Source organism: Pygoscelis adeliae, unplaced genomic scaffold, assembly GCF_000699105.1.
Source record: "Pygoscelis adeliae isolate BGI_AS28 unplaced genomic scaffold, ASM69910v1 Scaffold289, whole genome shotgun sequence".
In the NCBI taxonomy this organism is placed as follows: domain Eukaryota; kingdom Metazoa; phylum Chordata; class Aves; order Sphenisciformes; family Spheniscidae; genus Pygoscelis; species Pygoscelis adeliae.
Window position 1 is genome coordinate 660 of NW_008825499.1, and position 14216 is coordinate 14875.

The following is a 14216-nucleotide window of genomic DNA, read 5'->3' on the forward strand; positions in this document are numbered from 1 at the left end:
AAAACACTAGCAGTAAGAAATTTCAGTGGGACTGTTCTGCTTAATCGAAACTAAGCACGTGCTCATAGAAACGACCAATATTATGTGGTTTGTGGCCACAAAACTGCTCTTTCTCTTGCTAGATTTAAAAGTAATAAAAAATTCACCGGAAATTTCTGGTGAGGAAACTTTTCCAGGGTAAGCAAATTCTGCAGCTGGATTTCTTGGTGTAAATGCTATTCACATCATTCCCCATGGCTACCCATTCATAAAACAGCCAGATGCTTGAGAGCAATCTTAAAATAGTCTGTTACAAGGAACAATTGCGTGGAAATTATCAAACAAGTTGTGATGGATACACTTGACCCCTAGCAGTACTTTGGTTCAGGCTCGCTAAGGAGCAACGGGCCTCATGCCTTGTGGTGAACCGGTGAGCTGGAAAGCTCCTGGCTCACGTCCATGGGAGTAAAGGTGCCTCGGAAAAATATTACAAAAGGTGGTTTCAAAGCCCAAAAATGGAAGATTACCAAATATAGAACAAGATACCAGAGCTAAAACAAAGACATCTATCTTGTCTATACTATTGACTAGGAGCCAACTACTTCACTCTATAAATATTACCATCAGGATGAGCCCAATTTGAGCTCTCCCCGAACTGCAGCTAAACTGCACACCAGGTGACTCTCCCCTTGAGCAGGGATGCCTCTCAAGGTTTGAGATCCCTTACCTGAGACTAAGAGATCCTTTCTTGCTCAAGAAGGAGAGATCCCTTACTCATGACAGATCCTTGGTAAGTGACTGATAGCATGCGGAATTAGTAGTAATGAAACATTGCTATCCATGTAGCTACTCAGTATTAATTATTATAAAATTTATATATATAATTCCATTAGACATAAACCATTGTCCAAGTCTGAGACTAAGATTGGACCTAGCCACACCTAGGCTCCGTGAGTTTAGAAAGCAAGGGGGTCCACTCTGAACCTCGTGACTCAATGGGAGGGTCTTCCTTACCCTTTGTATCTCCGGTCTCTGTGTGAATCATTCTAACTTGATTCTAACTCAATTTTCCTTTGTATGTTTCTTCCACACAGCAATTAATAAGGTGAACCTTGCCATCAAACTTATTGAGCCTTGGTAAACCACTGTTAAACTTTGTTAAATTCCATCAAATTTATTGAACTCTGTCAAATTCTTATTTTACCTCAATAAAACATATTGCTGCTTCTCTGAGTGAGGTGCATTCCACTCATCCGCGACACAGGTGGAAATCTGCCTTTCCAGCAATGTGAAGAACTTTGTATTAGTAGTTACATTTGCCTGTGTGATCATACATGGGCATGTGTATGAATGACTGTCCCTCATCGGAATGGCTCCACCCAGATAATGCCATTTTGCAGATCCTGTGGAAGTTGACTCCTCCACAGACTGAGGTTGGAAGAACTTGGGGTGAAAACTGCAACAGTCTGCTTACCAGGCAAAGGTGTGTCTTTTGGCAAGTGATGACCAAGATCACCAACTTTTTTTCTTTGTCAGATAATTTGGGGGTTTGTGTGTTAAAACAGGTAGGCTGCTTGCCTAACTCTCGTTGTGCCTATTGAAGACTTTTCAGTACCAATGGACTCTCAGTTTTATCCCTGCCCTTTCAAGCACGTAATTCTGTGTTTATATGTGATACAAATATTAGTTCATCATCAGAAAGGCAAGAAGGTAAGTCAGATTGAGACCAGCCCTATTTCTGGGGACTAGAGATATTCATGTGTTCTGCTTATTTTTAGCAGAAGATGGAGGGTAGATCTGAGCCAGCATGTTTTTCATTCAGTCTGTCCCTGGACACTAACAGATGGTGCTTCCTTGTGCCAAGCACTAATGCACTTTACATTGGCACTCACTGTCAAGACACAAAACCTGCCAAGTCCCTGCTAAATCTGCTGATGCCAGGAAAATTGATAATAAACAGCTATCCAGGGACACAGTCCCAAGTTTTTCCTCTACCTCCAAAGCAGCACAGAAACTGTACCAGTGCAATGGTGTCAGCTGCTCTCCAGCACGTGGCTATCAATGCAGCAAAGGAGGCTCCTGGACTGGGGAAAAAGGGGTCCTGAGGCCATGAACACAGTCATCTAGCTAAAGATGGAGGGAGATCCATCTGCTTCATGGGAACTAGCTGTGTGCTTAAAACTGGGCTTTGAGAACCTTGACAACTTGTGCCTTAATGCTCAAACATCTAAACCAATGACAATTAATATAAATATAAATCATTCTAAATATAAATATATATATGTATACATATCACCTGGCAGGTTGATTCTATTGTTTAGCACTCCTTAGTACCCCTTCAGCACTGAACATACTAAATTCAGTCTCACAGGTCTACTTCCTATGGCTACCAATCCTATGTATGATAAGGTCACCTACAAAAGAAAATTCCACAGACTTTTTTGAGGAGCTCACTCTGTTTTACAGGTCATTGTGTTTATTCTTTGAATACAAGCATCCAAAATTCTTGAGCTGTGAAATTTCTGTTCCTTTCCACCAGCTGCCTCAGTGCCCAAGCTTCTTTCTTGGATTGCTCGAAGCTTGGTATCCACATCTCTTGGAGAGAAGTCCAGCCAGGGTTTGAAGATGAGAACCAGAACGCCTCTGGTTTGGGGCAGCTCAGATGGTTAACCTGAGCCTTCCACCTCCGGGGCAGCCATCCCTGGCAATGGGAAGAAATAAAAGGGTTATTCAGGGACCCTGGCAGACAGAGAAGAAAGGTGCTATGCCATTAGTAAACTATCAAAGCATGTCAGTGACATTTTCCTTCCCACTACAGGCCCTAGCCATGTCCCTGTGGATGTCAGAGGGGAAGCTCTCCCCAAAATGCCCAGGACAAAGCCAGTCATGCTGACAAGAGCCAGAGACTCAGATCAGGTCTGGCTGCAAACGAGCAGCACCAGCCCACCCAAACTGAAATTCCAAGGCAAGGAATTCTATTTTCATCATTATATTCTGTTTTCATCTTAAATACGCACACACTTAATGAGATTTTTTTAAGGAGAAAAAAGAAGCCATGAATCTGACCAGGAGAGCAAACTGGTCTTCATTGTCTTCTTGACTAGAGAGCCACAAAAGCATGGGGAAAGAAAAACTGTATCTAACCTATTCTATACCTTTCATGGTTGTATTCCTAACTCAAAGAGAGCACATCTGTCCAGATTTGCACCAGATTCAAACAGGAAAGCCTGGTTAAATGTAATGCTTACCAATTTGCATTCCCCATCACTTCAGCTCACCTTAGTAACTTCAAATGCTTTCTTCATCTCCCTTCTACTGGCTGGCCACATAGTGTACTGCTCAGACTGTGAGCAGCTAAAATAGGGCCTAATGGATACAGGAGAGCTGTAGGATACTAGAGCCGTTGACCAGTTCCAGTACTGGACACAAAAAGGGTTTTTTTGATTCATGCTGATAAGTGAGCTCGTGGAGAGTTTAAAAAATGGCTACTGACTCTTGGTACGTAAACCTTGAAACCTTAAAGGAATGTGGCAATTAAAATTAGTATCCACCAACTCAGAAATGTATGTGGTGAGAGTTTTCAGCTTCAGTCTAATTCCAAGTAGTGCTCTGTTTAATACAGCCAAATCCACCACAGCTAGTAGCCTCAGGAGACTGAACAGCTCCTGGTGCCTTTGAAATGGCCTTCTGGTGTCGCGGCTGGCACCCTTGCAAGACTGCTGGGCCCTCAGCGCTGGGCTTCCTGATAAGACAGACATTTCTAGCTGGTCTGTATCAGCATAATTTCAAGAGGATTAGACTGGGAGGAACAGGTCCACTTCCTCTCACAAACGCACAACCTGTCTTGAATGTTGATGTTTCAATATTTAGTCATCAAATGTGGCCACAGACAATGGCATGTTGTCACTACAAGTTTGCATGTATGCACACATATGCAGATCCAGACAGTCATAGAGTATTTAAGTCAGGAGAGACCTCCAGTGACCATCTAGTCCAGCTCCCTCTTCCAAACAGGTCCAATCATACCTAATTGCCTAGGGAAGCACTGAGATGAGTCTTAAAACACCTCCAAGGACAGAGATCCCACAACCTCTCTGGGCAACCTGTTTCCAAATGTTCCAGGTCATCTAAAGCAAGTCGGCAAGTTAGGTTACTTTCTGTAGCCTGATAAAAACCTCCTCCCTGAACAATTCAAGCCTTCTGCTGAAATGACCACCAGCTCAATGGTCAATGTGTATGAGCTCAAGCACTGCAGCACTATGAGGAACACATGATCTGGCCATGCACCCACACCTTCTGCTACCACCTTTTGACATGAGGATGCACAACCCAATGGCATTGCAACACCAGTGGTTGTAGGCTGGCCAGAAATCTGGTAATCAAACTTCCTGGGACAAATATGAGCCTAGTGCCATTTTAAAGCCTCTCTGAGACACAAGGACAAAGTCACAAGTACCTTTTCTTTCCTTCTGATGTTTTCCCACACTCTGTTACACACCATGCACTCAAAGGTGTCAATGTAATTGTCCTGGGTGATATCTTGCACTCCCCACTTGCGTTCCTTCATCGCTGTAAGCAGCCTTGGATTGGAAATGTCCCCTTTCAGTTTCCATTGTAGGTAGGACTCATATTCTCGATCGTTTGTATCCAGTGTTTTGATATAGTGGGCCAGCTCCCGAGGGTGTGAAAAACTGGATACCAGGATTGCACTTTTGTTACTAGGAAGCCAGTCTACAATGCTGGGAGACCCAAAGTACACTGGTACTACTCCCAACTTCAGCGGCCGCCAGAGTTTTTCAGTGATGTAATCTTCACAGATAGCATTTTCAAAAGCAAGAATGAACTTGTACTGTGCCAGTATTTTATAGAAGTTCCCATCATCCATGGCAGTTGGACTTCTGAGATGCTGAGGAAGGTCTCTGTTATGCAGACATTCCCCATAAGAGTCTACTTCAATGTGGCACATCAGCTCACGCACATAGCTGTCCCGGTCAGAAGGAGGGTTGCAGTCAGACTGCACATACACAAGTGGTGCAAGCCTCTTCCTCAGGTTGTTCTTCATCTGCAGTGGGATCATGTACCTCAACGACTTCAGGACCTCTACACCCTCAAGGTACTGAGTGGTCAGCGGTAGGTGAGAATGGCGGCTAAATGTTGCAGTGTGGTTGAATAAGGCAATGGTTGGTTCATGGAACAGTTTGTAGTTGTTTTTTGGCGACTCTTCATGGAAAAGGGCCCAATCATGATAGTCTTTACGAGGGAGGGGTAGGCTGTCTATACTGAAGTCAGTACCTAGATAAAAGCAAATAGTGTTTAGTCTGCCCTTATCTATCACGCCACACTAACTACAATGACACAGAAGTCTAGTTTTACTTTAACATCAGCCCTACAACCATTGCATTTATGACATTATAAGGCAGTATTGCAAAGAGAGCAATTCATGCAAAGACAGAGGAGTGTTATGACAGATAAAATTGAATTTGGCAGCAGAAGAATCTAGAGAATGGCAATCAGTAGTTCATATTAGAAATGGTTTCCTTTCAGTTCATATTAGTTTAAAGGCCTCTCATTTCAAAGGCTCAACAGGAATTTTATATTTTAATGCACTGAAACGAGACTAATAAGATGCTTAATAATCCCCCGGTTCTGTAAATAAGAGAACAGATGGTATTACCTCTGTCTATGATGTGAGGGAAATGATTACTGCAGGGCTCAGTTTGGTTCTAGTAGCAAAACAACAAAAAGGATGCTAAAATATTGCACAGGGTTACGGAAAAAAATTACAAGAATGGCTTCAAGTCTTGAAATGACATTGTACCATAGAGACTTTGGAAGCCAATCTATTTAGTTTATCAAAGAGAGAATTAAGAGGTGATGTATCACAGCTGCCTACCAAATATATAAAGAAGTAGCATCTGGCAGAAGATGGCTCCTCAAACTAATGCCAGCAGTAGAAGAAGAACCATGTCTAAACTCTAAAAACAGACCACTGCAGCTGCTTGCGCCTCTCTGCAAGGACAGGGAGCCTCCAGAACAACTTAGGAAAGCTGTGGTGGAAGCTTTAAGACAAACCTAGAAGCCTTTTCTCTAAGGCTGATCTCTGCAAAACTTAACTCAAAATACCAGCTTGTGAATCTGACCCTTGCTCTCCCTTCAGTACCGCTGTACTACACTCATACGACTAGCCTTATTGCAAATTAAATGCAAAGCTAATTAATCTCTGTCAAGATACTTGCTCACTGCCTTATAACTGTATCTATTTTTTACTTAAGTACAAGCACTGAATATACAAAACTTTTAACTGGTATTGCCAAGCAAGGGAGGTTCATAAACTGAAACAAACAGTGAACAGCTGGTTTAGAAAACACCACAAATCCCTTCTCTTTGGACAAACTATTCTACCATCCCAGTCACACTCGTAACTTTTCACTCACTGTTCTACCCTTGACCTCAAACCACTGATCGGAAAAAAGAGGGAGCTAGCAAAAGTCTAACACAGAATTTTGACCTAAAAACTTATAAAGAAAGAAAAAAAATGCCTAGTGGTCTTTGTGGCTGCACGAGCCTGCCAAGATGACTCCAAGGATGACCTTATAAAACCAACGTAAGACTTCACTACTGCAGTGAAGATAGATGTTAGCTGCCAGTAACATAACAACCTCCTAGAGAGCAAGATCCTTCAAGAGCATCAGGTAGGTTTTTTTAAGGCCACTAAGTATTTGACATTCTGTTTTCCACTGAAGGGTGGTCCAAGCCCTCAACACTAGAAGGATGAAGGACTGTGTCACTCACTGAAAAATGCTCTTCGCTGCCTTTGGTTCTGATATGTTATAGTGATACAAGAAGGTGAGGAAAATTGAAAGTGAATCAAATTCTCACACGGAAGCTTATAAGGCCAACCAGGTTTTGAAAACACTGTTCTAAGTGATGCCCAGCAGAGAAGCAGCAGTGCACACAGACAATAATGAAATGCTGTGGATTAAACCATACCACTTCAGCCCTGCCTCTCGCAAGGGCGCTCCCTCTTTAAGGTAGTATTGCAGGGAAGAGGAAAGGAAAATGCAGGAAAGAATGAGACAAGGAAACGGATGAAAGAGAGACAAAAATGCAACATGTAAAACTTCCTAAACAAGGAGTGATTTAGGCAAAGAGAAATGTAAAAGAAAATGCACTATAGATCAGAGCACATCAGAATGACTGATTCTAATATAACAATCAATCTCAGTCCAGCAAGGAGACAAAAAGCTTTTAAGGATTAAAGGGAAGATAACATCAGCCTGCTCCCTACCCCGCAAGATGAAGGAAATAAAGGAGCTTATGAGGGGATAAAGAAAGCACAACAAGACTACAATTACAAGCAATTTCAACTTGCAAACTATTAATTAGGAAATCTTAGATATGTGGCAAAGTGCAGAAGAGAATGACAGATGCTATCAGGAGAAGTTCTGCATCTGAGGAGATATCTTTCGTTCAGGATTCATACTCCAAGGACTCAACACTCCAGCGCAGAAAAGCTGGACATCCTCCTCCCTTAGAAACAATACCCCTGAGGCTCTGACAGCATGGCACCAGATCCAGCTCATGCTGATTCAGTTGCACTGGTAGCTCATGCTACACGTAAAACTCTTGTGAAGTATGTGACACTGAAAAGGTGGAGTTGAGAATCCCTCCCAAAAAGAGAGACAAAATCTAGCAAGTGGATGGCATGTCTCACTTCCAAACAGGAGATGGTGAGACTTGACAAAGTCATCACCTACACCTAGGGGCTTCCCAAACCAGGACAGTAAGTCAGGACAAGCTGCAGAAAAGCAGGTGTTCCTAGCAAAGCAGTTCTGCTGGAAAACATCTGTAGCCCCTATTTTTGCATAGTATTTTTTCTAGGCTTTGGATCATTCTTCTCTTGACCTGCTTACTGACCAAGGGGAAAATTAATACAGTTTCTTTGGAAGGTGAAACTGTGCCCTGATCCAACCTTAGCAGGGAAATGCAGATGTTCAAGTTTTCACTCAGCAGGCTGTTTAGAGGGAAATTCTGGAACACCAAAATCTGCCTTTTTGCAGGCCCACGGCTCAGTGCATCAAGGTCAGGGCGTGTGTGAAGCTTTTCTGTATTGATGCAGCATTTTTTTTCACCTTCAATACCATCTATGACCTTTGTCTCTGCAGATTTTCGTATTGTGAGATTGTTTATTGTGGTTTAAAAATAAGTAACATTTTTGCATATTTTGACACTTGTCTTTACACAGTTCAGAGCCAGCATCACTAGAAAAAGAAAAAAACTACAGGGAGAGTCTTTTGCCCGGTATAGATAATCTTTTAAAAATAAGTAAGTAAACCACATCCACAAGCCTGCTAAAAATTAACAGTAATAGTCTTCCCAATGCTGAAACAGACAAACAGAATTACTACCAGAGACCAAAACCACCAGACTACAGCTTTCATGAGATGCAAACCCAGCTTTCCTTGCCTTTAATTGGGTCAGCTTCTCATTCCTTTGCTGTTACTCCTCTGCTTTCATGCTTGACCACTATATTATTAACTGACAAAGCTGACCTACTTGGAGCTCTGAAAAGATCAGTGATGAGAAGTTTTTGGTTCACTGTTAACAACCAAGCTAAAGGCCCTTCTTTACTATATTTCCAGTTCACCTGTATCCTGACTGAGTGAATGAGATTCAGGACTCTCTTTTATTTTGTTTTGTTTCCAGACAAAGGAGCTGAACCTACCAGTCACAGAAAAGCATTTGGCTTTATTTTTCCACCTAAAATTCACTTTTTCTCTTAAAAGCAATTGTGTGGGGAAAAACAACAAAATTTAAAAAAAATAAGGCCTACTTTTAAAAGATGCATATTTTGTGTGCATGTAGTGGGAAGTTTGAGGCAGCAGAGCCAGAGCAGCTCAGAAGGTTGCACTAGCTGCTGCTCCCTGTGCAGAATCAATAGGTTTCTTTCACTAGTTTCCATTTACAGTCTGCTAGCAATCTCCCGGCACATGAGGCAGGGGAGTTGCACAGTTACCAGCGAGGGCATTATTTTGAGACAAAAGACATGCACAAGTGCAACAAAAACCTTGCAGAACCTCTGCTAGGGGTGACAAGCCAGAAGACTGGAAAAAGCTGGCTTGATCTCAGACTGACTTTTCATCACTTGGCAGCTTCGGGAAATGATCTTTTCTCCCATAAACAGGGAGCACATGTGATTGGAAAACAGCATGAGACAAGGCAACAGTCATCCCACAGACGTGCGCGGTCACTTTTCAGAGTACTTTTACAGAGAACATGCATCTCTGGATCTCTGCTGATGGTATTCAGCACCAGGCAAAGTTTAGCATAATGAGCTGCGTAAGTTTCCTGCTCTCAGTGATTGCCGCCTAGAATATTTAATCTCTAAAGGAAAATAGCTGGGCAGGAGGGAAAGTTACTCCCTTAAAAAGAAACAGATCCTTACCATAGAACAGAAATGCTCTCGTCATCTGATTGTGCTGGTAGGTCTTGTTGATAGTAAAGAAGCAAACATCCTCTCCACACTGACCCAATCTCCCTGTCTCTCCAGTCAGGGGAGACCACCAGAGCAGGATGGGGTAGTGATTTACATCAGACTCTGTCTTCAAGCTGCTGTGAAGTTCCTGCTTCTTAAACTGAAAAGCGTGTCTCTCCACAGGCTTTAATGGGCCACTGTGTAAACTGGAGATTACTGCCACCTTATTCTCTGAATTGCCCAGTTCAGTGATAACCTTCAGGGAAATAAACATACATATCACAGTGCATCACTGTCATTAGCCAGGACATCTGCTTGACAAATCAGTTTAAGCATCCAGCACTGTCTGCATGTGAAGTTTCTGTCAGTGAAAGTGGATGCATTTCACTGACTGCAGCCACCATCCAGGTGATCTTACGTCAGAACAGCAAAAGCTTTAATTTGAATTTGTAAGGAGGAGGCAGGAAATACATTTCTGTACTGAGACATGACCACATCACGTGTGATTTAACAACACAACTTCTGCTTTCTCCCTGGAAAAAGCACAAAACAGAGAACAGCCCTTCAGTAGCCAGGTTTCTTCTGGAAATTAGCTGTAAAAAAAAATAAATTTTCATGTCTCTGTGTGGCCATCTGTACTCACCCCTATTAATTTTTACACCACTGACTAAATAAACTGGGTGCAGACAGGTCTTAAAGACAATGTAACTACAACTTCATGGCTAAGTAGAGGAGAAAAATCCCATCTGTATGCAGAGAAGTGAAAGACCTACCAGTATTAACCATCATTTACATATCTGAAACCCTATGAGGAACCGTAAAAACTCTCCACCCATAGGAGAAACCTCTAACACTGCCCACCATCAGCCATGAAGTCCCCAGAAAATCTGGGGGGGGGTTTGGTGCCCATGAAGCCACCACTCTTTTCTACAGGTAGTACCTGCCATAAAAGTGTCCTAGGGCAGAGAAGTCTGTGAGCAAAGTGACAGAAATGGTGGCAGCAGGTTACATAGTTCCTGCTCTTAGCTTTAGTGGGGCAAAGACCTTCCTGCTACCATGCAAATGGCTTTTTGTGCATGCACCTTCATAGTGCATAATGCCACCCCAGGAACAGCTGCAAAAATGATGGAGGAACTCAAACCCACCAGACAGCTTTGGCCACAGCACTTGCACTTGTCGGATGGCTCTGAAGGAGGATATTGGAAAGCGAGAGAGTGTTGTTTATATTAAGTTGTTTGAAGACATTTATCTCCCCTGATAGCTCTACTGCATGCATTCATTTTGCTGTTTGCTGTGTCATTCACTCTCCCTGTGTAGCAAAATACACTGATTGTAGCTAGACTAAATAGGCTCTGTGCAGCACGGGATACTGGAACAGCACACACAGGAGGCTGTGCAAAGTGCAGCTGTACGGAAAAATACAGAAAACACTCCGCGCTGGCGAGTCAACAAGATACTAGCTGGGGAAAAGATTCATATGTCTAATAGTTTGACAAGATATAACTGCAGCAATATAACTGAAGCAAGTCTATAACTACCTCACGTTCAGGTTACCAGCTTAGCTGTGGAGGTGCAGCAGAGTCACAAACCCTCCCAATAAAGGTCCTAAAGACTTGCTAGCATTGCTTCTATGCTAGGGCAGCCATATCACCTTTGGATGCCTTGTTCAGGGGAACAGAACTGAAAGTGACCATTGAGTGTCAGTGACTGCCCCCAAGAAATGGCTCCAATTTGGAGTAGGCAGCTGGCCTGGGAGAGCTTCAGAGGTCCTCCTGCTGGCTCCACTGGGAGTTAACCAAGGTACTAGTCTGAACCAAAGCCTTAGTTCAGAGCACAGCCCAAGCAGAAAGACATCTCTGGGGCAGATCCTGAAGTCTCCTACAGTCCCATGACTGCCAGCCAAGGCCAATTAAATTTGTCTAAAAGTTGTTCTCTTCCAATGAAAATCTAGGGTAACCTGCACCAGACACAAATTAATATGCCTCCACATTGATTTTTCTCTCATGCATTTTTTTACTGACCAGCTACTAGACTTCCCAATGCAAAGAATGGCCTTTGAGTCAGGACTGATGGACAGATTTCCATCACCACTTACTGATGTGCTCAGATTTCCATGGTCTGTCTGCCACATTAGTATGAAATGGGTCCAGCCTTGCCTCCCTGCCTAATATGTTCAAACACATGAACAGAGGAGGCAACGCTGGATGGAGGCAACGCGACATGGTATGGTATGGTACACCACTCCTGAGAAACTCCTCCAGGAGCTGAGAAGCTATGCAAGAAAGGTGTTCTCTGTGTAATGTCACTTCTGGAGTCAGCTATTACCACCAGGCCAATGTTGCTGACAGTTTCTTTAAACGCTCCTCTTAAAGCACAGACTTATAGGGAAAACGTCTGATGCCTTCAATGCTCTCTCTCATCTGCCAGAATTGTGTCATACTTTGAGAGCGATCTCATGCATACCCCCCACCCTTGTCCCTGTACCTGGAGTGTCACCACAAGGAAAAAGGCAGCTGCAAAGCAGAAGCAAGATGCCCACAGTTTCTTCCTTCTCATCCTAATCATGCTGCACTGCTAGGCCTGCCAGAGCAGTTAGAGCTAGGCATCAGGAAGGCCAGCTTGTCTAAAGTCTTCAGCCTTTGCTGCAGGTTTTTCCCACTGCATTCTTACTCCTCTTCATGGTGACCGCTGCTGAAAAAGGGTACAGCATCAATAAAGACCGCTCCTCAAGCTCAGTGGTTACTTGTTGTCTACCCATGGCTTTCTATAGGTGCTAGAGCCACATTTTGAGCCAGGTATCCAGAAAACAGCCTGCACAAAACAGCACCTACATGCACAGCCCCAGGCATCTACTCTCCCTCTGGTCATCCTGGACTTGGGCATCCTTTCTAAGCAGGGTCACACATCCTCTCATCCTTGTAGTCAGTGTAGAGAGACACTGATGGGCCTGGCTCAGTCCTGTGTGGGAAGGGCAGCTCTTTTCCTGCATTTCAGATGGCAAAATGTGCTGCTTTTCAGCAGACTCACAAACAGGTGAGCGATGACAGACTTTCCTTCCCTGGGCAAGCCCTGAAAATGCTCCTGGAAGAAGCACACAACTATCTGGCCTTGGGACTTACTACACTGCAGTCTTCTGGGACTTCTGTTCACCAGCATATCGAGCCCAATGCATAGAGAAAGTAATCATACAGCACACACACACAAACGCTCTCCACACCTAAAAACATTTACATTTAACAAGTTCCCCTTCCCCTGTAATCTACACCTGTGCCGGTCTGCCCCTCCTCAAATAACTCTTCCCCTTCCCCGGAGCTTTTTTTGGCTTTCACAGAGTCCTACTGTTTTGCTGGATGTTACTGTGTGAAAATCCCAACTCCTGCAACAGGAGTGGATGCAAATTCCAGCTTCGTCTTAAAAACAAAACAAAAAAAAAGAGGATGGGAGAAAGAGAAGACTCTATCTCTCAATGCAGAGGAGTAAAGTTTGAAAATGTGGGTATTCTGAAAGCTCAGAAAGCAGAAACACACACCAAAAAATGTTTCATAAATTGCTGTTTTAAAACTCATCTCTTTCAGAGATGTGCCTCCTGTAATTTAGGCTGCTTTTCTATGAAAAGAAGGTGTATGTGATTGTATTGTCTCCATGTGCACGCACCTGCCAGCTTTCCCTCTGTCCTAATCCCACCCACATAGTTCCAAAAACCTGACAAAGAGGGATGGGTCCCAAAACCACTGCCTGGCGTAGTACTACCTCTGTGGTGCTGGCAGCTAGAGACAAAAAAAACTGATCCTGTTTCTGTTTCCACTGCAAGAAGAGTTCATCCCTTCCCATCGACCATCAGAAAAGCCTCTTTAGTAAAACCTCGCACGAAACCATGCTGTGTGAGTTCTGCTCTGCGTGGGACAGCTGCTTTTGAAGGTTTTGTGTGGGCACAAAAGTGCACGGCTGCCAACTGAGCACTGCCAAAATGGGGCACCAGGAGGGGCAGGGGCTGAATTCTGCCCACAACTGTGTTGGTGAAAATCTACTCAAGGCACACCCTAGAGCAGAACAGTATCTTTAATACCACACGTCTTACCCCGTGCAGGGCAAAAAGTAAGACTCTGATGACCCACTGAACGTCCCCCTACTCCCTGACTGGGTAAAAGAGTAGTAATCGTCCCATTTTTGGGTATTCTTCTAGAGGGGGAACTGCCCACACCATGGGTGTGCTGTACCAATTGCCCTAGGGTATTGCACTGGGTCATGGCTTCTTGCTTGCATTTGCAGAACCCAACACTCAGTACTTTTTCCCCAGCTGTGCGGTGCGGTGCGGTGCGGTCCGTCCCTGCAGTGGGCCACACACGCCTCAGTCCTGTCCCAGCTCCGCTGGCAAAGATGACCTTGCAGCCCTTTCCCACCTCGGTGAGGCCGAGCGGAGGCCCTGAGGACTTGAGGGAAGGAGGACAGATCACCACCCCCGGCTGTCCTGCGAGAGCAGCACCTCCCTGCAAATCCTTCCAAACTTCCTACCGGATCCCGTGCCGCCTCTCCTTCCAGCCCTGTCTCGGGGCATTTCCCCGGGCTCAGCATCCCAGCCGGGTCTGCGCCTGCCCCCCCACCGCCGCCCCTTTCCTCCCCGAGGCTCAGCCCGTCCCGCAGCCCCGGCGGGGGCTGCAGCTCCGGCCCTGCTCCCCGCCCGCCCGTGGGTCGGGCGCCCTCCGGCCAGGCGCCCGCCGCTGTACTCCCCCCGAGACAGACGCTCCCGCCTCACCGCCGCCCC

At 44.6% G+C, this 14216-nt stretch overlaps 1 protein-coding gene across 1 annotated transcript; it reads right to left on the reverse strand.

The window, feature by feature from the left end:
• Positions 1 to 2428: 2428 nt before the first annotated feature.
• Positions 2429 to 12137, reverse strand: FUT10 (fucosyltransferase 10 (alpha (1,3) fucosyltransferase)). Its single transcript, XM_009331500.1, has 4 exons — positions 11939 to 12137; positions 9425 to 9710; positions 4436 to 5271; positions 2429 to 2680 (listed from the first exon to the last, which is right to left on the reverse strand). Exons 1-4 carry the CDS (start codon positions 12017 to 12019, stop codon positions 2456 to 2458), a joined length of 1428 nt encoding a protein of 475 aa, XP_009329775.1. The 5' UTR covers positions 12020 to 12137; the 3' UTR covers positions 2429 to 2455.
• Positions 12138 to 14216: the final 2079 nt, after the last annotated feature.